Below are 24,566 nucleotides of genomic sequence, written 5' to 3'. Positions count from 1 at the left end.
TGTTTTGCTTTTTTAAAAGAACCAAAACCCCAAATCAAACCAAACCAACCAACAACCAAAAAAACCACAAACCACAAAACCCCCAGATTATTAGAAAACAGTAGATTTTTTTCCTGGTTGCTGGGATTTGAAGAGCAGCTGAAAACTACAAGATCCATCTATGGAAATGCTCTCAAAATCTGCATCTGAAATATGCTCTGTTTGTGTTCAACACAACAGATGGCAGATTAGAACATATTTTTAGGAAGGTGTTGAGAAACTACTTCGATGTATCCCAGAGCAACTCAAAAGACTTCTGGTCTTTGTGCAAAGAGTGACTCTTCTACATTTTTAAGATTTCTGCCTTCATACATACAATCACTAGAGATATACTTTCCAGTAACTGTGTCATGAAAAAGCATGAAATTAAATATTAATGAAAAGGAGTTTGCTTACTTCTGTAAAACTTCTTCTTGGCCACAGACTTTCAGGATATAGCTGCCAATGTCCACTTCATTCAAGTCATCATGCACCCAGCAAAGTGCCTGCATTATTATAAGCTCAACAGGGGAACTCACTGTTTAAAGAAATTACATCTAAAAGTTAAATATAAATCTATAGCGAGTGATACTAACTATTATTCACTCACAAATTGTAGTTATTTAATGAAATTGGGTTTTATATTTGCTGGAAAGACTCTTATGCTTCTATTGTCTCCTAAATGTCATAGTTTGAGATGTTCACTTTTTTCTCACAAAGAAAGGTATCCCATAAAACTAGCCTGTCATTATAAAAAGCCCATAAATTTTTTAAAATTAGGATACAGTGCAGTCACTTGACCAGAAGTACAAACACAGTCTGCAGGACTGAAGATAGCCTTTTTTTTTATTATTATTATAAATTTGCCATATTTAGCAAGGACTTCAAATAGGTAAGTGATCCCAGAGGCACTTAAAGTTTAAAAATCATTATCTGAAGAGCTGGAGGTGGAACTCTTCTATTTGTTCTGCTTTGGAAGAACTGCATATCAGCTGCAGCTGAGGCAAATCCTACTGAAAGTGTTTTTTACTTTTTCCTTTCTGTTTGTCTAGTGCAGTTTCCACTTTGGACAGAGCAGATCTCAGCATCAGCAAGCCTTTCCAAAAAGCAACTCTTAGCTACCAGTACTTTCACATCATGTTCCAAATGCTTTTTTTGAAGATAATTTCTCTTCTATCCAGCAACTACAGAGCAAAAGAAATAATCCCAGTCAAACCGCAAATCCATTCCTCCACACCCACCAGCTGTCACTGATGAAAAATACACAGATATGTTTTAATAACACAAATGATTAAATACAAAATGCTCTCTAGCCCTCTCTCCCTAGTTTCCAGCAATCTCCTGTAAGTCGTTTACAAACAATATCACTAAGTGCCTCAAAATCCTCTAAAATACACTGTATAAAAGCAACTTAATTCAGATTGGTTTTTTCCCCTCCAGGGACTTTCCTAATTTTCTCAATTTTTTTTTTTTTTAGAAAGAAATATTACTGCTATGGTGGACACACAGTGGTAATGCCACAGTATTTTCCACAGGATAACACATGTGCTTCATACAATTAACAAATGATTTGGTATTACAAGCACAGAGGTATCTGATAGCATATGAAAAATGACTGTGAAATTCAAGAGCAAGGAAGTATGAATTCAGAAACATGATTTAACTCATTAAGACTGTTTAACCTATTATTAATCTAGAGTGAACCTGCTGTAATACCTTCCGCAGAGAACATGGTAGTTGAAGAGAAAAAAGATGCAATGATAGTTTATGGGCTGTAGTCACAGGAAGCATTGGCAAAGGTCTGCCAGCCCCGGAAAGCCCAGGGAAGTAAGACAAAGATAATGGTACCACCTTTTCCCTGCCCTACTTCAAAGACATTCATTTCTTGCTGACACAAGATGATTGCTCAGATAGACTTGTACTTCTACGTAAAGTCTAATAAATGACTACAAAATGAATCCAAATAAGCTCTAAAGTTCATCTGTTTCCCTCCTGGTCCTTTCTACACACTGAGCTGTCAGAGCACTGAAAGGCTGCAGTTCCTTCTGAGCAAGACTGAAAGGCATACTAAAGCAAAGCAGCAGGATGCTAAGGTATGCAATAATTTGACCAAGAACAGAAGGAATTAAAGGTAGAGAATAACTTTAAATATGCCTATTACTAGTCACATACCCATCTTTCATCAGCTATGGAAGACAAGTAGTTCTACTGTGATAAGTTTCAGCATCAGAAAAAAAGGAAGAGAACAGAGAGCGCAAAGAATAAGATATGTGGGGTTAGAATTCAAAACACATTCCAAGCTAGTTAGAAAAATAATAGAAATAAAGGGCTGAAGCCCTAACATTTTAGTTACTCTAACAAAGCCTTTTGTAGGAAAGGATTAAGCCTGTTATATTAGAAAAGTATAATCTTAAGGATTAAGAGCAGAAACCCTTCCTAGGCTATACTTACAATCTCCCTCATTTCTTAACAAAAGATTATTACATCACAGCAGAATAAATAAAAGGTCCAGCAAATCAATATAGGATGAAAGCATTGAGAGCTCCTTTCCCAAGAGAGCAGTTAGTTTACATGAGTAATACAGCAACTCCATATCTTTTGGGAACAACCAGCTCTAAAGCATCTACACCATTACAGGTCGAGAACCAAAGGACAAGCAAACATCACAGCGCAGATCCACTGTCAGGAGGTTGCTCCTGAGGTAATTTATTATCATATATTTTATCACCAAAAACTGCCAGAAGCTGACAGCATGCAGAGTTACAGCCTTGAATACAAATGCCATGAAGTCAAGACTGCACAGAATATATGAATGTATGTACAAGGGAAACCTAAAAGGTCCACCCCAAACCAATATTCCTGGTTACCCACGAAACCAGGACAGCAGGTTGCGGCACATCACGACAGTATTATTGTAGTGTTTGTGTTCATAAGTATATATTGAAGTCAAATAACAGATAGTTTTAGTGCCTATTCTTATTTTCCAGCAGCAATTCGTCTGAATTTTTAGATGGGCTACAGAAGTTTATTTAAAAATAAGTTAAGAGTATTGAAATAAAAAATTGAACATTAAGAATCCCAGTCCTGGTGTCGTCGTCCCCTCAATTACTATAAAGTAGGTCAAAGTTTTGAAAAACTGTTTTATTCTATCCAGCTGTGGATAGAATAGTGCTTCTGGTTTGCTTGACTTTCCTTTTCTAAACTAAATGTTTCACTTTGTCAACTTCTACATATTTTCTAATGGAGGCACTGACCCAGAATTAGGTCTTTCCTCAGTTACCTTTTCCACATTTCCCACAAACAATCCATGCATCTGAGACACAGGGATTAGAAAAAGTGAAAGCCACTGGCCTAGGCTCAGTGTACAGTCTTAAGCCATCATTGTAAGTCTTAACAAGCAAACTCCAGTTTAAAAAGCAGAAACATACCATCACATGTAAAAGTTACTGGTTGCTGGAATTCTTCAATTTCTATGGAAACCTTGATACTGGCACTCTCCCCACTTATATTTCTTTGCAGCATGATTGGACTCAGCACAAAGCCTGGGTTTGTTTGCTGATTAGAGTAAGGAAACTTGGTCCTCAATCTGAAAGTAAAAAAAGTATATGAAACATTGCAATGGAGAAGTCTAAGACTAAAACAAAAAAACATGGTAATAACCACAAGCCAGGTAAAGACTACCTTTGGCTCTCTACTTAAATTGTATGTACAAAACACCATTTAATTTTTCTGCTCTCCACAGAACACTGCCCACAATAATTATACAAGTAGTAGTTAGACAGGAAAAAATCCTAGCTTATAATTAGGCAGGTTTTCCACATAGCTTCAAATATTTAACAGGTCAATGCTTACAGGATATATCCATCTTCTGAAGAAGCTAAGCTCTAAAACAGTTTTTAAAAATGTAATTTACATCATTTACGAAAAAATAATTTTAGAAACTAATAATTTCTTTTATGTAGAAAAGACAATAAAAATCTTCACATCTTTCAATTTTTAGAAGTCTATTCTGAATTTAGATGCTACGCAGAAGGTAGTTATTCCAAGTTGTGGAAGTTGAGAAAGAGGCCTTAGTTAAGGGAATGGCTTTTATTCAGGACACAAACAGTATAAAACATTCACCTATTTGAGAATAGACAGTACTTTGATAGCTGCTTTTTATTTTCTGCTATTTAACATGGATAAAATAATTTAACTCAAAACTTTTATCAACATTAAAGTGGTATTATGGGACATTAAGAACAGAACTCCTCTATAAGGGTCATTTATTTCATCATCTTGATTCCTAACAAAAGCAAGAACGGGAAAAATACCCAAAACCCTCTAGCAAGAATTGTCCAGTCCAAAAGCCATCAGTATTTTAAGCACTGGGTCTTGAAAAAAAAGGCAACAATTAGATTTAACTAGAAACTGTTGCAACAAGCCTATTTTACATGAGCTTTTTCTTAATGTTGTTAATCAGTAAGTTTCACAAGTATATGAATTCTCATTGGTTTTATGGCGTTTGCTTTTGATTTTATAAACATTCCCATTTTAATAAATAGCTGCTGTCCTTCAGATTCAAAGATCTCTATTTCCTCCATTATTTCTTGGATTTTGATCTTGAAAGTTAGAAAGGCAAGACTCCTAGTTTGTCTTCTCCAGGAAGAAAGCAAAAAAAATAATCTCTCATTAAATTGTGGCAGTAAGAAAAAAAACCACAGAAGGAGCATTCTGTCATCTTCTTTGGTGTGGCCTTTAAGGAACTTCACCACCTGATCAAAGCAGCAACAAGTTTGAAGGTTTTATTTGTTAAAGTATTCCAGTTGTGGAAGCAATAAAAACGAAATCATTTAAGGGTTGGAAAGCCAGGATTTAGTGAGGTGCATCAGCTAAGAAGGAAAAAAAAATACTTTAAATTCATGCAAAAAAAATTTATATTAAAAATAGCCAGAAGAAAATACAGAAAAATAGTTTGAGGATAAAGAAGTGTTATAAAAACAAGGGAAAAAGTGAGAGGAAAGTCATGAGACCAAAATAATAAAGAGGCCATGCGATAATCCAAAAACCTTAGTACTCAATGTTTTGGCAATTTTGTTGCATTCTTAAACGAAACAGGACAAAACCAGGAAAAACTGGGATAAGAAAAGGAAAAAGGGCACATACTGAAATCTGCCTCATCAAGCAAAAAGAAATGTAGGACTATCCCTGTCAAGCTAAGTGAAAATGAGTCATTTAGCTTTTTTTCTTCGTTTTGAAAGCTTATTTGTATTCGATAATTTCTTACTTCATAACTGCTTGAGAAAAAGCTGACAGCTCTTGATTCTGTCCTTCAATTGCTTGGAGAAGCACATTTTCTGTCAGTATGCCAGTGGTCCCATTGTCTTTCTGCAACTCAAAGATAATACAGTATTTAAACAGCTGCAAACATATTTCTATAGCCAGCAAAGCCCCATGTAGATAATAAATTTTCATAAGTCTAAGGTTATTTTTGTGCCTACTGCTATATAGAGAAAAATGTATATAATCACTAAGCTGAAAAGTAAAGATTCACTGGACCTTGACAGAAGGTAATTTATTTACAGCACCACTATCAGTTAAGATTAAGTTGCAAGCATAACAGTTCCTGAGCTCCCAGCAGAGACCTGTTGCATTAGAATTTGGCTAGATTTGGCTGAACCAGAGGAGGAAGACAGACAAATGTTTTTCCTCCACTTCTCCAATTCAGCCTTCAGTATAGTTCCAGAAAGAGCCATTACAAACCAGTTGTTCCCACGATTACCTTTCCCTACAAAGGAGGAAAATACAAGTTGTACACTGGAAGGAAGTTACACACTGCAAGGAAGTAGCACTCACAACATGAAATTCAGGACTAATCTCATGGTATCAATTTACTGCTGTTTTTATCCTTTATGCCACAGGCATCCACCATCTCCCAAAGCTGCAAACCACAATCTTTAAATTATCCAATCTAAAAAACAACTGCTAAAAGAGAGCTGAAGTTGCAAACAACAAAATCTAATAAACTTTAAAAATCCAACAAAACCACAAACAGAGATCTGCAGCAGTTTTTAAATCTGTATCTTTTTCTGGTCCAATTCACAACACAGCCACAGAACTGCTGAAGTGAACAAAAAGCAGTGGAATAACCAGTGGGGTTGAGGTGGAACTCAGTTGTCCATAGTCTAACAGCCACCACTGGCCTAAAGGATTCATGTAGCTCCAGCCAGACACTTCCTGGAAGAAGTTGAAGAGTTTGCTCATGTCCAACCCAGAGTCACTGCACACAGAGGATAAAGGCTTCTGATCAGTTACCTTCATCACCCAAAGCTTCTACAATGCTTATAGAAACCTTTAATTCAACCACAACTCCAAAAACAAAGCAGACTGTATGATAATTTTTCTAAAAAATCATCACAACTTATTTATATTTGAAGTAGTGATTAATTACTTAACTAGTAAGTGGGTTATTTATTATTAGCCAAAATAGTCAGCTAGGCAACTAATGTCATTAGAGCATATCACATAACATAGTTGAATTAGACAGTCTCAGAAAAGGGGTTAAATCATGCAGAGCTAGTGACTGTCAGGTCTTTTCCTTTTAGCACTTTTTTCCCTCCAAATTAACTTGTTACACAAACTTGGAAGAGATACAACCTATAATTGCCTCTTGAATTGCATTTAAACCTAGTTATTTCAGCTAAAATATTCGTTGCATGAACAGTGATCAGTCAAAAGGATAAATTCTGTATAACTGGGGATTAGCAATACCAAAGGGGGCAATTAGAGCAGGAAGCTGTAAAGCCACAAAACCTGGAATGAGCTTCACGAGCATGTATAATACCTTAAATTTAAAGGGTTCTTCTATTCTAACATCTCAGACAAGTTCTGTCACATAAAAATACTTTAGGGCAACTGCACAACACTTGTTGACTAACCCATGCAACTCTATCTAGTACACATACTCTCTAAGCAATTACACAATAACAATACAAAAAAATCACACAAGGAAACAGGAAGGTGACCAAGGGAAAGGTAAACACTTTGAATAAAAGTTCAACTAACTGTTGGTCGGCACTCAAGACAAAACTCAGTCATTTCAAACCAAGTAGCTGCCTATTACAAATGTTAAATTCTACTGAGGAACTCTTTTTAAAGAATACTGCAAATAAGTACACAAAGCACTATGCAACCCTAGCATAAAAGCACTACAGAAGAGGAATACTTAAAGTCATACCAGTGATGCAACATCTCCACTTCATGCCACTATATGACACTTTTGAATACTTAGAGCAAAATCTGCAGGCTGTTCTGCTGTTAAATTCAATGAAGTCTGGGGAACTGCAAGGCATGTGAACACATGCAAGTTTAGCCAGGGTAAACAATAAATTCTAATCTAATGAGCAAAGAAAAAAAAGGCTTTGTTCCCCATGGGTGACCTCAGGGTCACGTTTGGCTAACGAGAGAAACCTAATGTTACTACAGATATGCAACGATGGACAATATCTCCTGGCAGAAAAATAAGAACATTAAATACCTCCTTGCTTTTTAGTTGAATTTCAATACTAAGTTTTGATCATTTTTGGGAAAACAATTTCAGGATGACAAGCTCTGAAAAACCAAGAATTCTATTTAAAATCCACTAGACTCAGATGGGTTTTGAGCAACAAGGACTTTAATTTCTTTAACTTCCAGAAGAGCCAGTCTAAGAGGTGCAAAAGCTATCAGTCAAACAGGAAATAACTTGTAAGAAAGGGCTTCAGGCCAAGTAAGATAGATAGTTCATATCAGCACAGGCTGCAAAAATAGAACAGGTCTGTAAATACAATTACTCTGAACAATGACAAGCAAACCCAAAATCCAGTAATTTACCAAAAGTCATGTTAAATAAAATCCCACAAGTATATAAATTCAAAAGACTCTTCAGCTCTGTGGAAAGGAAAGGAAGAGAACACAGCACATAAAATACAACAAAATTATGACTTTTGCCTCTGCTTTCAGAAAGAGTGACAAACACTGAAGTATTTAAAGGGGAATACTTCAAATACAAATAGATACATCAATTGTATCATAACAAATATGATTCTCAATACAAATAGATTCTTCTATTTGATCAAAGCAATCTCTTGATTCAGAGACTAAGCAGTCATACATTTTGATAGAATCAAAATATATGACCAGAATTTTTTACTAATAGTTTTGTTTAAAGGGGCAGTGAGACCGAGTTATTCAGAAAGGGTGGGGGAGAATGATCCAGATCAGTTAAGATGCAAGACTTCAGAATACACTTTGAAGAACACAGATACCTGGGGTAAATTGGATAGAATACAAGAGAGCTGCCAAGAACAAGGGCTACATAACTCAGCTTCCTACTACAGTAGGTGGAAAAATATTTAAACTTGAAGAGCAAGTAGAAGCATGGGATAGGCAAAAGATACAAGAGCCAGATTATGTTGCAAAGATATCTATTTGAGACACTCATCTTTAAATCTATTAATTATCTTCTTTAATAACTTAGCAGAAATGACCATGCTAATTTACAGTCTTGTATCATCAGCTAATCTCATAATACAGACTAGAACTGGAGTCTGGTGCCAAAACTTGTGAATCAGAGACTGGAGGAGAAAAAGTGGAAAGTAAATCTCAAACCTTCAAATGGGCATTCACTTCAGAAATCTGCCATAACCTAAGAACTTGTTTGAAAGAGATGGTGGCTTAAGAAAATCAGATTCATTGACTACAAGACTGATATGGGCTGTTGTGATCCCACGGTGAATAAAGCAAATGCAACAGAAGTGTATTGAGAAGGATGTCCCTACCTGTAATGAGCATTTATTCATGCTGCTGTACAAGGCACATGGCACACTATACTCTCACATAGAGAACTAAAATTCTCATAAGCCATCTTCAAAAAAACATGACATAAAAGGGAAGCTCTCACACAAAGCTTGCAGTGAAAGCTGACAAAGTCACTTTTATAGCACATTGAGGTAAATATCAAAATGATTCTTTTATCTTAAATACCTGCTGATCTACCCTGAAAGAAGAACATTTGCTAAGAGCTAGTTACAAATGTACTCTGCTGAAAATAAGATGACTGATTAGGACAGTAAGGGTCCAGAACAGCCTTTAAATCAAACGTGGCAGGAGGAAAAAGACCACATGTGAAGGCAGAGCTTGAGCTTCATTTATGAACCAATTCCTATGTGACATGCAAATAGCAGGAGACTGGACCTTATGAACAGGAGAGCCCCTTTTAAAACCTGCATTCTTGAAAAAAAAAATGGAATTTATAAAAACAGATTTCATTCAGCAACAGTCAAATACTTCTTCCTACAGACAACACCTCAGAAACACTGATCCAATACAGTCCAGCTACTACCATCAGCAGCTGCATTACAACCAACCAAACACCACTGGAAAACTGACAAACATAACACCAGATGACATAGCAAACCGAGAAGCAAACTGCTATAGAGCCCAAATTTACATGCCTTTCCAAATACTAGGAAATAACTGAGTTAATATATCACAGTTCAACTGTGGGGGGTGGGGAGGGGGAGCAAAATTAAGTCACACCCAAGATCTACACATATGCAATGCTAAAAATGTGATCCCATAAAAACAGAAGTAAAGGGTTTTTTTGGGTTTAGGGGGGTTTTTTGGTCCTTTTCTATGAGCCTCCTATTAAACTTTTGCCAGGATAGTGACAACTAACCCAGAAAAAACAGGAAATCCTTCAAACAAGGGGCCAAAAATTTCACTCCAGTGGAAACTCAGACAGCCCTTTAGGCCAAAGTCTAGTAAATATTCGTATTTCTGAGAAAAACCTCCTCCACTTTGGAGGTGGGGAGGGAAGAATTAAGGAGTAATTTGGAAAATATCCTTGACTGATAACGGTTGGGTTTTTTATGGCATGTCCCTAGCCTATTAAAAACACCTAGAAAGACAATACCTAAGATTCAAAACAGCTGCAACCCAAAGTCTCCAAGGCAAACAAATAGTTTACTCCTCCCTCTCTAATCAGCCTCTACAAGTACAATTTTTTTCTGCCATTACCATCCTTGCCAGGGTGCTGGCTCTTCCACTGAAGTCTTCTCTTTCAGTCTTTCTACTCTTTACAAAAAAAACACCCAAACAAAACCCCAGAAGTATTCTCTCGTGAGCTGACTAATGTCTTGTTTTATGATGGAATTATCACAGAAAGAATTTAAAAATATAGGAAAAGTTAAATAATCTACAGTCATTTACTGGACTTGGAAAACAACAGGATGCACTTATGGGGGCATAATTAACCAGATGAGATTGTGACAGTATTGATCACCTGCTACACACTTTAGTTTTGACACAAACTGCATCTGCTCAATGTCCAAAGATATGAGTGTCATAACTAAAGCCCCTGTTGACAGTTTTGTCTTGAATATTTCATTGAAGTGATCCTGATCCTAGAGCAGAAGTCACCTTTTTGCCCTGCCTGATAAAAGTAACATCACACAAAGATGGTTTCCCTTCTTCCAGAACAGAAGTACAGTGTTTCTGACCCAACAGGCATCCCACCATCCAAGACAGTATAATCAAAAAGTTCTCTAGCATTCTTGCACAGAAGGAAAGCTTTCTGCCTACCAAAGTGGTCCCGTAAAAGGCTGCAAGTGACACTAGGAAAGCAGAAAAGATCTTTGACTACGCCACCTATCCATGCTACCTTTTCTAAAATAAAATAAAAACAAAAAAAATGCTGAAAGGTTCAAATATAAGGAAAAAAAAATTTTGTTTTTTTTTTTTTTTTAAATCAAAATAAAGGCTGCTCAAGATAAAATTTTCAGTTCTTAACTCACCATCCTTTTATTTTGCAGTATCAGGTGAACTACTCATAAAATTTAAATATTTATCAATAGGATTTAAATACTTAATTGTTCTAAATCTTATTTCCATTTCTTATAGGAGTGTGTTGAAAAACAGCAATTTCCTCAGTCAACATGGAAATGTTACACAAGGGCAGAGTTATTTTGGAGATAATTCAGTAGTAACGTTCAATTTTCTGAACAGCACTAATACATATGCCATAAGATCACAGTATTTGGACACTGCTCAAGCCAAGTAACAAAACAAACCCAGACCTTAAAGTGTCTTTAAATATTGTGATTAATCTTGACTACTGTACTGCAATTTAAAGATACCAATTTACATACCTGTGATGTTTGGCCCTGTGACTTTGCAAGTGGAGTTGTTCGCATGTTTAAGGACTGGCTCCTTGTGACTGTTGCTCCAGAAGATTTCCCATTAACTTTTCTTTCCAGGTGACAATTTACTAACAGCTTTTCTTCTAACAGCACGGCCTCCCATGGATCTTCAGCAGTCATAGTTGAAGCCCTCTCTCCATCATTCTCTGCTTTATTCAAAGTCTCCACACTATCCACTTTCGGTTTACTTAGGGGATCCAAATCTAACCAGTCAAATTTACTAACATCCCCACAGCTTTCCGAGGCTGGCAGGTTAGAAACTGCAGACTTTATAGCAGTCATTTCCAGGTCTGTGCTCGACTTCCCATTTTTCAGAAATTCTGAAGTGCTTGCAATTTTGTCAAATACTTTTGCCATTTCTGGTGTGAGTACTGGAGGATAGATAGGTAGGCTTCTTTGTGGATGGAAAGGTGTGGTAGCTGCCAATGGGTATGAAATGTATTGTGACTGTCTTGGAAGACCAAGATAAATAGGCTCTCTGGAGGGATAGGACGACATACTTGGATGGAATCCGTTGTGAAAGACACCAGTCTGTTTTGTGTAAGAAGCTGAGGTGTAAATAGGAGGTAAAGTGCATGTCACAGGTGCTGGTATCCCAGGTGTCCACTGTCTCCTCTGACCCGCAGGCCCAAGATAAAATTGCGAAGACAAAGATGGGCTCAAAATAGGACTTGCTGGTAATGTAGGTACTTTACTAGATTCAAAATTTTCATCCAGCAGCAGTTTCTCTAGTTCAGCATGTGTAAGCTTCTCTATGTCAATGGTACTTAGTTTATCTTCCATGCTCTTGGCATCAGACTCTGGAAACACCATGAGATCATGGTCCTGTTTGTTATGAGGCTGTGCTTTTTGTCTGGGGCTGCTTAAAGAATGAAAGGTTTGTTTATTACCAGCTACACCTCTTTCCTTCTGCATCTTGGCTAACGCCTCAGCTTCCATCTGCAATGCCTCCTCTTTGTCCACGTCTTTTGACCTTGCGGCCGACAGAGAAGGCGACGAGCGCTGTTTGAACCCATTGCTGCTGGATATCTGGGCCATGCCGCAAGAGCAGATGTCCAGTTAAGGCAGCAACACTCCCCTGGTTGTCTACTCTTGGCTTCAGAATAGATCTAGCAGACCTAAAAGGAAATGAAACATTAGAAACGTAGAGAAGAAATCATGTCATACATCACCAACTGACAAGGCCGCATATGCCCTCCAGAAACCCAGGACATAAAATTTTCAAGAGACCAATTTTTATTTGTCTGGGGGGTGTCAAACTTAAAAGGAAGCCACAGAAATAAATCCACAGTCTTTGAATTATGCAAGACCCATTTATTTTTCTTACTCTACTCACTGGTAAATACTAATAATTACTTGGTTTCTTTTTGCACCACTCAACCCAAAACAGAGAAGCTCCCCTTCAGGTACCTAGTGGTTTTCAGATTTGAGCAATTACACAGGTGCAATCTTGGAAGTAGAAATCATTCTAAAGACTATACAAATATCTAGCATTGATAAAGCACATTATCAAGAGGACTTCCAGCTTACTTCAACAGATTACAAAAACAACAGACCTTTCAGACTGCTGTACCATGATTATAATGGTCATAATGACACTGAAGGACCTCTCTTCCTTTGGAAAATATTGTACTTTACCCTCTTAACAAGAAAAATAATGCTTATGAAATGCTATTTCTTGGACAAGCAAACTGAACTATTTAAGTACAGCTGCTCATTGAGTAATCTCTTTAACAGCCCCTTAAGGAAGTGTCATTCACTACTAGGTAAAGGAAGAAACTCTGAAAGGTCACTTTTGCTTAGGGCCACCACCACGAAAATGACATCTTACCTTTCTACATTTCCAGTCTTGTGCTTAGGACTACGATAAAACTTCCCATATTCACCACAGTATCTATGCCTCTTTATTAAAATAATCTTGTAAGAGATAACCACAAGAACTGTGTTGGTTTTCAGTGTTACTTCTGCTTTATTCTACAGCTTTTGCACACAGTTGGGTCAGAGCTGAGTCCAGGAGATGTCTTCAGCAACAGCTAGTGTGCATATCAAGTAGCAAGATAAAAATCAAGAATAATGAGTTTCTGCTAGGAGGCTTACATAATCAGCAATCCTCATTAAAACACAGTTTCACTGAATTGGATGAGCCCTACAGATGCAAATCATCCTGAGTTTTAAGTCATGCAATGATCTACAAATTAAGAGTTCTCTGCAGCAAATAATGTAGATAACTCTAAACTCTTTATGATCCCTTGTATTCACACCCATCAGAAGGGTTTGGATTTTGGGCTGGGTTTTTTTTTTTCCCCTCCCTGAATCAAATCAGAGATATGTGCTTCAAAGAAAGTGATGGTATTTCTCTGTATTCCCCACATGGATAGCAAGATTCTCAACAGATTCTCTAAATTCTTTAAGACTGGCCAAGTTTTTGTTTTATCTGCTTCATTTCAATGGCTTATAGTGTGAAGGACAGACATGTTTATAAGAGGTTCTACACATTTCAGCTAAGTCTGAAGACATAGTCAAGTGAAACCCTTCACAAAGCAAAATTAAAACAGAAATGATGTTACAGGTACCAAGACAAGATTCAAACCAAAGAGGGTGTCTCCAGAAAGACTGAAACAATGACAGATTAACAAAGTAAAACCCTGAAAATCACACAGGTGAAGTCTTGGGGCATAAAGTCTTAACGAGAAGCTTAGGAGGTCACAGGTATGTATCCATGCCACAGGATAATTATATAAATGTTCAACACAGACTAAGTCTACAGAAAAAAGCACACACCAGATTCTTTCTGAACAATATACTAAGCTGCAGAGTTTGACAAACATTAAGCCATAAATATTGCCTTTAGGATGAAGTTCTCTCTACTGGCTATCTGCAGAGCTGAGTGTTTAACCCAATCAGGGAATCAATTAAAAAAACCAAAAAAACAACCAAACAAAACCCAAACCCTTTTGCCGAGTTCCTTTATAGATAGTGCAGGTCTCTGGTCCCATTAATAGCACAGCTGTGGCCTTCAATTATTTACTGTGCTCCTGTTAGCAGGGCAGTCATACTAAACCTTCTCCTAAAGATATACAGAACATTTTGTAGATGGTCTAAGCCTACTAGCCACAGATAATATCCTAACAAGAAGTCTAACATACTTGACACCAACTTCTCAGACTGCCTAGAAAGTCAAGCAGGCTTTAATCTCTTTATTAACTTACAGATGGTTAAAATTGCTACGTCAAATTTTCAGATGCAAGGACACCCTGACTTGTGAAGTCCTCTCAATAATTCCTATCTGGTTTTTCCAAGAAGCAGCAGCATGAGGTAAGTGCAGTTTTCATTGTCTTGCTGTTGCCTAACGATTCTAAATAGCAGTGGGACTTTTATCTGAATTTTATTTAAAAAACTAAAATAGGATCATACTTTCTGAGACTATTCAGAACTGTTTGGGCCACAACTCTGAAGATTATCAGTGCATTCTGGTGCTGCTTGATAATTACAACAACAAAAACCAGGTCTCTAAAAAATTAGGAAGCCTTATTTTTGTGCTGAAATCAACAGCCTTGATCTCCATATTGCCAAGCAGTCTCCTACTCACAAGGAGTCACTGTTCCACAAAGTCACAACTGCAGATAAACATACATTCCTCAGCACTCAGAAACATGGTGCACAGCTATCACAGCACATTCATTCATAACATCCAGAGAATCCCAATCTCTCAATAACTGCTTGTTTATTTTACAATTTTACATTAACAGTGCTGTATTTCTGTCAGTGGCTTCCAGCATTCAAGACAGAAGATTATTATTAGTGGTTATCTGAAAAATTGAATTTTAGTTTTTATTTTTGCAAGACAGTCTCATCAGCATACATATACTTAACTTGATTGCTGTATTTAAGTCCTGTCCTTGGGAAATTTCTAGAATCAAATCAGTGTATAAATTTCTGTCACATTTTATAAGTAGACTGCAGGTTTTTTGGCAAAAACTATTTGCATGCCAGTTTTAAGCAGTAAATCCACACAACACATCAGAAGAAGAAAAGCTCCCTCCCTAGGCATAAGCATGATTAAAATACCGATAGACCTTCTTTTAAATGCTAACTACACCTCACCAGTTAACATTTTCATGTAAGTTCAGCTTCGCTTTGAACCTCTCACTTTGTAGCCGTCCAAGTTCAAAGCAGAGAGTGAGTAGAATTTAAACTTCTCCAATATTTGCAAACAGAAGGGCAAATTCCATTAAGACCATCTATCAGCAGGGAACTCCTCTCACTCAGAAGACTGTGTTTCAGTTCAAATTCCAGAAGCCTGAACCATTACTGACCGTGCCACAGGAACTCAGCAGAAGTTTGCAACAAGTGAAGGTCATCAGAAGACCTAGCAGTAATCCTTACAGAGTCAGGATTGTTCTCATCTCAACTGCTGCACACTATTTTAAGTAACAGTAATAATCAGTTTTCAGCTGCCAATCTATTCACCTTCAAGAGCACTACTCTTGCCAAGCACTCAAAGAATGTAAGAAACATTTCATTTTTTTTTAATGAAAGCTAGAAGCAATTGAAGAGATTGTTTTCTCACTTATGAATTTCTGTTATAATCTGCTACACCACATATTTCTCCCCTAAATTTGAAATTAAACAGACACATTCATACTTTGTATGAAGTCATCACATTTACGCTGCCATACTTCACCAATACTGCCTGCTTTGTTTAAAAGCAAGTCTAAAATCTCAACCACCCAATTTATCTGCAGCCTAGATGAAGGATAATCTGCCTATTGCAGTGAGACTTCATTAACTTCAAGCAAATTCTCCTTTAACCATTTGACCAGTTGTGATCAGACATGAGTTTGCAGACCCCTTTGGCTCCAGCCTAGCAGTTTCCATAAAAGCAAAAAATTGGTGACAATATTAAATAAATGTGTTTAGAGTCTAAAGTTAATTTTATATCACTCAAGTACCTGTGTATTGCTATGTAACTTTGAGTATTGCACATCATTCGTTATTTCAAAGGAGTAAAATGCACTTAAAAAAAAGGCAGCAACAAAACTTTATTAATATCAAGAACCAAGAAACTACAAGATGTCCAATCATCTCCTGCAGATCAAAACCTCTACATGGAATGGTAATTAATTTCAAACCAGATTTTCACTTACAGTGGCTTACATTAAAAAAACAAACAACCATATACTAACTTAGCAAATACATAAAATGGAACTGGGAAGAACTTTTTTCCCAATAATGAATTTATAGGTTTGTGGTAAGAAACTTCATCAGGGGAACCAATACAGGACATTCCACCTCTACCAGGACAAAGACTCCCAAAATGTAAATTAGTTTCCTATCTTAATGATCCAGGGATGACTTTGTTAGACATAAATCCTGTTACCTTAAGCAGAGGTAATCTCACCATATGCTCATGTACATGTTAACATCTTCTCTACTTAAGATGAGTTGCACAATTTTCTCCTCAAAAAACCCCATAGCTTGTAATATTCTATTTATAATTTGTTCTAGTGCTATGCAAGAACAGAACATATTATTTGGTAATTTATTCACAAGAAGTACTTTATAGTTATCACAAATCAGTGCACATGAATTCCCTGGAGTCCAAGCACTAAATACAGAAGCAACGATAACAAGTCAGGCCATTTCCTGCATTCCTTATAAAGTAATGCCCTGGCATACAGTAGCCAAAGCTTCCTCAAAACAAGTGCAATTTTCACAGTAACTTTGAAGTTATTTTGCCATTACTTACAAAAAAAATAAAAATATTTGAGGCATTTGCCTAACATGGAATGACAGCTAACTTAAGAATTAACAAATCTTGCCTGCATACCAGAGACAGCAGCAGTTTTATGGGATACCAGGGAAAACTTAGCAAACTACGACAGCAGTAATATACTGTGGAAAGTACTAACCATCTGCAAAGGAATTCATAGCGAGACATTTACCACAGCAGGAAAACTCCTTAGCAAGAAAAAAAAATAAAAATCAGAAGCACTTTGATGTTCAAAAGCCCTCTCTGCCAGATGCACTCAAATTGCTACAAACAGAGAAAAAAAATGAACAGATATTCATGACATGACTTCTTGAAGTAAGGCTGTTATTCTTTTAAAATACTGCTAAATTTAAATTGGAAGTTTCTCAATCATGTGTACACATGCACTTCCAAAAGATCAGTGTTTAAGCTATATAGTTCTAACATGCTATCTTTCCACTAAAAACTTAGTAGCTTCCTTAATCCAGTCATTTAGAAAAATTAGAAAGTGCCCCCTTACACATGAGATTAAGACAGTTAACCAGAAGATTGAATCTATTTTGTTTCATGTCACATCTACAGAACCTTCAAATTAAATTTCACTAGCTTAAATACAGGTGCAATTTTTAACTGGGCACAAACTCTGAACCAACACTCAATTCATTTGTTTTACTCAAATCATTCAGCTCATAAATACCAAAGCAGGAACTGCTTCTCAACTTTGATTTTGAAATTTCATCACAAAACCTCTAATCCTGAGGGCTAGGCAAGAATAGGATGTTTCTAGCACTAGAACAGGAAGCCTCCAACTTCAAGATCTTTCAACATCAGCAGCAAATCCCTTGAAAAATACACCCCCTGCTCTTTCAGTGCTTATAAAAGCTTATGAAGTGTTCTACTGAAATCAATTTTCATGCAGGACACTGTGCAGAGGACCATTATTTTATATGGCATACTTTTTAACTGTAGAATCTGGAGGTTTTGGTCAATGTTCCAACAAGCATCTGTCATGATGTTCCAGCCAAACCTCAGTGTAGGCAGCCACAGCTACCTACAGATCATGTGTTTTCCATTGCCACAGAGTACTCTTCCCCTTCTGGAACCAGGCATTTGCATCATTAGCCCCTGCAAGCCATTCCATCAGTAGATGTGGATACATCCAGATTTGCCACCCCAGGTTTGCAAGCTATCCAGCATATTTGTGCTGTTATACTCCTCCCCTCAAATTCTAAATCCAATCACCATTTCATTTAAGTCTGTTAAAGAGATGGGGGTCTTAAAGATAATTAAATTCCATCTAAGTTTTATAAAAGCAAGCAGCCAGACCCTGCCAAGAACACTGGGTGTCACAGCTAGAAGAAAACTGCAGCATGTGCTCATATTACTGGACACTGTAGATTTATTAGCAGGATAATCTTTATAAATACTTGAACTGTGGTAAGAAGTCCTTAAGGCCAATTTGTGAAGACACAAATCAACAGGAAACTTGGCATCAGTTCCATCAGCTGCAGAACTACTCATCAACCTTTGCATCCCTATATTTCTCCCTATTCTGTTCTCAGCTCTCTAGCAGCACACCTGCTATTCTGTTCCTGCCCAGTATTGTCTTGAGGCAGGTACCAGAAAAAAGCAATAATCAAACTGATGGCATCTCAGGCTGTTTCATTCTGATGTACTGGGCCAAGATTTTTTTTTCCCCATGCCTTACAGCCAAGCTTATTACCAGCATTGTTCGACAAAGGCTAAGAATTCTAGTTCTGTTGCAATGTTTCTCCTTACAGAATAATACTTTCAATTGCACTCCCCGTGTTTTGAAAGTTGGCTTTACAAACTTTTTACTGGTTCTCTTGCTTTACAGACACCTCTGAAGTTGCGCTTTTTTCCATGTCACCCTATTCCCTATTTTTCCCACGAACCCCTCTTTGCAAAGGGTTCTTGAAAACACTCATACAACACAAAATATTTCATACAGAATCAACGTTAGCTACTGGCTTAGGTGTTTTGGTTTTTTCTATTCTTCCATTTCTATTCAAATATTTTGATTCCCCAGCTAAAAAATCAGTGCTGTAATCCCTGATTTGCAAAGTAACTTTATTCTGGAATATCACTTTGATGGAACAATTAAGACTGGGAGGGGCCTCGGTGGGGGTCTCTAGTTTCATTACCTGCTCAAAGCAGGGTCAGCTATGAGAAGGTGACAAGGGTGCTCAGGGCTTTATCCAGGCAGCAATGCCCAAACACCTTTCACACAGGTTTATAACATTCTACAGCACAGACAGAGGATCATGTTAAAACACATTTTTTCTTAAGTTACATGCCTGAAGTAAGCCCTGCAGATATCCTCCTGATGTCACAAAACATTCAAAATGCAGCCATCTGCAGGAAGTTCATGATGCAAGGTACAGTGGCTGTTAACACAGGGAGATGAAAACAACCCTCCACCACAATTTTACTCCCTGTGCAGCAGGGCATAGTACACACCTTCAACCAAACATAATCAAAAACACGCACTGAGACGAAACATTGACACCTAAGTCTGTATCACTGTATTAGTATCACCCTACCAGTCTAACCAAATGCGATTCTGCTGCAGTAGCCAAATTATTTCCACCACTTGCTTCAGCAGATGAGTTTCCCCTCAGGCAGGAAACTTGCAAAGTTTCAGTTATAACCAGCAGATGCTTCTTAGTCAACAAACCTCACATTCACAGAACTATGAAGCAGAATTGCTGATTATTAATTGACAGAACAAACACACAATTCACATGTACCTTTTTGCTTTATCCATTAGAAAATACTAAATGCTTATTACATGTATTGATTCAATGATCACAGGGTTTTGTTTGGGTTTTGTTTTTGTTTGTTTTTTTTTTTAACAATACAGGTAGAAAGCTGAATAGGGTGGCTACACCCTGCCAGACCAAAGGTTCATCTCATCCTTATCTTGTCTCTAAGGGTGGCTTCAGAAATGCAAATGGGAAAAACCTAAACCAAGACAAGCATGTAATGACACTTCCTCAAAATACCCTTCTAGTCCCCACTGATTTGCCACTCAAGTACTTCCTGAATCCTGAGGTAACTTCTCTAAGATTAAGACTCCTGATGAACTTTTTCATCCACAAATTGTCCAGCCGAATGCTGATCTCATCTAAACCTTCAGCACTCGCCTCATAACTCAGCACTGCCACCATGCTCTGCTCTTCACTGTGACTACAATCTAAGCAGAAGATCACATCAGTTGTTGATGACCTGTTCTAAATGCACCTCCTAAAAATATCAACTACTATATCGAAACCTACAAGCTAAATTATTTACTCTAGGTCATCATGCACTGACCAATCTCCAGACGGGAACCAGCGACATCCTCTCAGCACAAATACCATGAGGCCCTCATACACTACCTACTGCAAGTTTCCAATTGTGGCTGGGTTTTTGTAAGTGATGGTTTGTTTGTAAACTTCAAATTACAAGTTACATGAAACATGCAAACACACCTTTGCCCTCGATTTCAATCTCTTCTATGAAAGCACTCAGAAGTGACCATCGCTTGGAACAAACTAAACTTAATCTAAGGAAATAATGTCAGGTTGCATTTCTAAGGTACAGACTAAGGTACAGATTAAAGTAATATTTCTCATAGCTTTTTTTGAATGTGAGCTTTGAGGAAAGCATTTTATTCTGAAACTTCTATAGCTCGAGTGAGGTTTATCATTACTGGAACGCTTTGAAACATTTCCTCCTTCCCTTCCATGTCTGGAAACAACTTCATCATTCTTCTGCAGAAACTGACTTCACCGTGACCTCCTCGCCTACAAAGAGGCTGGACGATGCTCTTTAGATGACTGATTTTATTGACCACTGTTGATAAAAACTGAACTCTGGTTCTGGTAATTAGTCACACATCCACATCTTCTGCTTAAAATGGAGCAACATGTTTACAATTACACTTCCACGAAGCAAACAATTTGCATTTGTGCTGTACTGCCTCATTTTTAAGTTTGTTGTACTATTCTAAAAATAAATAAATACCAAGTAATTTCTGCACTGACTGTAAACACTAAAAGACAATACTTCTAAAATAAAAAAATGGAACATCATCATCTGAATGTCATTAAGGCTGACCTTAAAACATGTACTATATTTTATGAATTCTAGTCATGTTAGCATTATACTTACACTGGCCTACCTACCAGTAATAATTTACTGCAATTTTTAAAGCTCCCATAAGTCAGCCTTAAGATTCTTTAAGAGTTTAAAGGCAAACAATATACAATCCTCCTCAAATAAAATTCAAATCTAGCATTCATTTTTCTAAATAATCCCATACTGGTCTGGTTTTGATCCCACATAAAAGTCTAACACGACAAAAAAAAAAAAAGCTCCAAAACATCATCTCAGCATTTTTATTTCTAAAACAATGTAATCCAAGTTTCTCCAGCTACACAGCAGATATAATAGCAGAACTGGATAAGAAATATCATCAGTTTCAACTTAGTTTGAGAAGTAAGAAACAAAGGAATGCAAATTCAGAAAATATTTTTTTACTTGACATTTTGAAGTGCATCATTTTCTATTTAAGGTATTCAATTAGCTTTGTTATGACACAGAGTGCTACTCAAATCAGATAAAAATAACTAAATAATCAATTTAAATACACTGATTACCTATACTGATGAACATTTATGTTTGAGTTCTTAACAATGACAATAATTACCCAAAGGAGAGAGGAACCTCAAGTATCTAAATCAGGATTACTGTTGCATTGTAATCAAGAAGGGCAAATCTATTTTATTAAATCAGTCAAAATTTTAAATCTTTTTTGACATCTCCCATGTATTTTTTAAAAACAATCATCTTTAAGAGATGTAAAAGAATGTAAAGGAAATTTGAACATAAAAGAAAATTCAAATAGAGTACATCATTTAAGAAGATGGGACTCTAAATAACCTATCAGTTGTCTAGTTTGTGGTCCCGTCCTCAAAAGGGCACTTTACTTCCAGTATTTGTCAGTCTCTCTGTGTTTTCTCTCAGTGCCTTTATCTTCTATGCAACTTTCTTTCACTGCCTACTTTCTCTTACTAGCTTTGCTTCAACTTGCTTTTAGAACAAAAAACACAACCCCAAAACACAAACAACAGAACTTGGTGGCAATTATAGTCCCTTTTCCCCCCTCCCACAAATATGCTAAGTGATCTCCAATTTAAGTGATCTCAATTTAAGCAACTTCTCTTTCTCCCAGATACATAATAAAGTTTTTTCCAGGCCCACTCTCAGTGTCAGGGGAATGAAGGACACAATTGCCTTCAAAGACGACAAAGCCAACTAACAAAATACTTTTGTGTGTCTGATTTCATTTCCCCTGCCCCATTTCTGCTTCCCCTTTGGATTCTTCATAAATCATCCACCACTACCACTCCTGAACACAGATTATATTCTAAACGAATATTGCACAATATCTTGTACAAACATCACACGTTTTTTCTTGAATTTTCAGTTCCGTTTCGAAAGATATCTGCATTAAACACGCAAGGTTCTTATTTAAAACCTCTGCAACTCTCCTCTACCCCAAATCAGTTTGTGCTATGCTCTAGCATCACACTTGTAATAAGTAATACAATGACTAGGAAAACCATCTTTTTTTTCTTCCAAACTCTTTTCTTTTGAGTGCATCTTACGCCACATCCTTTTCCCAACAACAGCATAGCTGGACTGGGAGGTTACTTGTGCTAACAAAGGTGCAGGTATACCGTTTTTATTGTGTTGATGCAGAATAATAAACTCGATCGAGTCAAGAACAGTAAGCCAGTCACACACTTCCATCCATCACTAGTAATTCGGAAAAGCTCCCGGAGAAAACAGCAGAGCTGTTTAAGGATCAGCTTTGTAAACATCCAACTTCTCTAAAACCACAGTAACGCACCAACTCGGGGCAAGCGAACCCCCTCAAAAGCCAACAAGGAGATGAAGAAAAGGAAATGTAAACCTGGTGCGTTCTTCCAGCGACCGCCAAGGTGCCCCCTACGCAGGGCGAGCCTCCCCAAGCTCCCTGCCCCGTGCCGGTGACAGCTCCCCGCACCCCGGAGACTTCACCTCGGGTCCAAAAACCACCTCCTGCACCTGCGGGGCGCGGGCAGTTCCCCCGCACGGCTCCGCGCCCGGAGCGGCGCCTCTCCAGACGCGCAGTTCCCCGCTGGCAGCACGTCCCGCAGGCAGAGCCCGCACAGACCCCGAGCGGCGGGGACGGGACGGGCCGTGCGGGGACCGCAACCCCCGGGCCCCGCCGCCCGCAGGTGCCGCCCGGCAGCGCGGGCAGCTCCGGCCGCCGCCGGGGCCGAGCCCAGGCCGGCAGCGGGAGCGCCCCGAGGCCGAAGGGTCCCGGCGGGGCGACCCCCGAGGGGAGCGGGCGGCGCAGGGCACGGGGCGCGGGGAGCAAAGCGGAGCGCGGCGGGGCGGGACAGGGACAGCGCGGAGTCCCCGGCTCGGCCCGACCCGCGGCGGCGGGGGCTGCCCGCGCCTACCTCGGCCATTCCCCCGGTCCCGCGGCTCCCGCCGGGAGCGCTCCAGGCTGCGGGCGGCTCCCCCCGCCCCGCCGCCGTGCGCTCACTTCCGCCGGGCGCGCGGGGGGGCGGGCGCTGCGCTCGGACCGGCCCCGGGCCCGGCCCCGCCTCACCTGGGCCCGCCCCGCCCCCGGCCCGCCCGGCCCCGCCCGGGGGTCCTGCCCCAACGCGGGGGTGGCCGAGCCCCTGGGCCGCGGGGGCCGGGTGGTGGCGCTGGGGTGGCTCTCCGTCATTTCCTCCCCTTATCGCCCGATCTTCCCAGGAATGCGCGGCATGGCTGGGAACTTGCTCAACGCACCAGAAATGTCCGTCGGGGGCGGGGGGGCCGCGGACACAATGGACTTCCTCAGCCGCCGGGAGCGGGGGAAGGGCCGGGGAGTGACGCTGGAGGAGCCCCCGGCACACGGGGCTTGGCTGGAGGGATAAATGCTTTCACCGCTCGCCAGTTGCCGACCCCGGTGGTTTGTTCCGCTGCGTTCTGTTCTGTTCCACTACACTGAATTTTGCTTGGTTTAACTTATGAAACTTCTTATCCGGCACGGGCAGTTCCCGGTTGTCAGCTCCAACCTTCTTGACATACCAAGGCTTTTCAAAAAAAGACCAAATATTTTGGTTTGACCTTCACAATAGCTTCAAAAGAACATAATGCTTTGGGTATGCCCAAAAGTATTGCATGTGGGATTTTATACAAAGTTTAGACAATGGGCCTTTCATAAGATCAAATTAAAAGTTGTCATGGGCATTTAAAAGTAACAATATGATTTGTAATGTAGATGTAAAAGAGTTCCAGAGGGAATAACTTTATATTCCATCCACTCAGAGGATACTACTTAAAATAAGCAAATATTTCAGTGTTTTATTCAGCATTTTTAGCACACCAAAATTCTGAAAAATACAAAACACTTAGTGAAGCGTAGAAGACACATGAAAAAGTGTCATATAAATGAATTAACAAAAATTAGTCAGAAATACATTGCTGACTGTGATTCTGCGTGATTGTATATAAGCCCCACCATTATA

At 38.7% G+C, this 24,566-nt stretch overlaps 1 protein-coding gene across 3 annotated transcripts in view; it reads right to left on the bottom strand.

Annotated features, from left to right (window-relative positions):
• Positions 1–23,570, bottom strand: part of PIK3C2A (phosphatidylinositol-4-phosphate 3-kinase catalytic subunit type 2 alpha) — a 51,400-nt gene extending 27,830 nt beyond the window's left edge. The window contains exons 1-5 of one of the 3 annotated variants that reach the window (XM_027737213.2): positions 23,508–23,570; positions 11,187–12,355; positions 5,285–5,391; positions 3,447–3,604; positions 436–556 (exon numbers count right to left, since the gene is read on the bottom strand). In XM_027737213.2, the coding sequence (XP_027593014.1) occupies positions 436–556; positions 3,447–3,604; positions 5,285–5,391; positions 11,187–12,275 (1,475 nt within the window). In that variant the 5' untranslated portion in view covers positions 12,276–12,355; positions 23,508–23,570. Of the gene's footprint in view, positions 1–435; positions 557–3,446; positions 3,605–5,284; positions 5,392–11,186; positions 12,356–23,507 lie in introns of those variants that run through there. The other 2 variants (XM_039382446.1, XM_027737214.2) reach the window with 2 other exon arrangements.
• Positions 23,571–24,566: the final 996 nt, after the last annotated feature.

Source organism: Pipra filicauda, unplaced genomic scaffold (assembly GCF_003945595.2).
Source record: "Pipra filicauda isolate LSUMZ 115617 unplaced genomic scaffold, ASM394559v2 scaffold26_size5592650_pilon, whole genome shotgun sequence".
Classification (NCBI taxonomy): domain Eukaryota; kingdom Metazoa; phylum Chordata; class Aves; order Passeriformes; family Pipridae; genus Pipra; species Pipra filicauda.
This window is presented reverse-complemented; position numbering and strand designations above follow the sequence as displayed.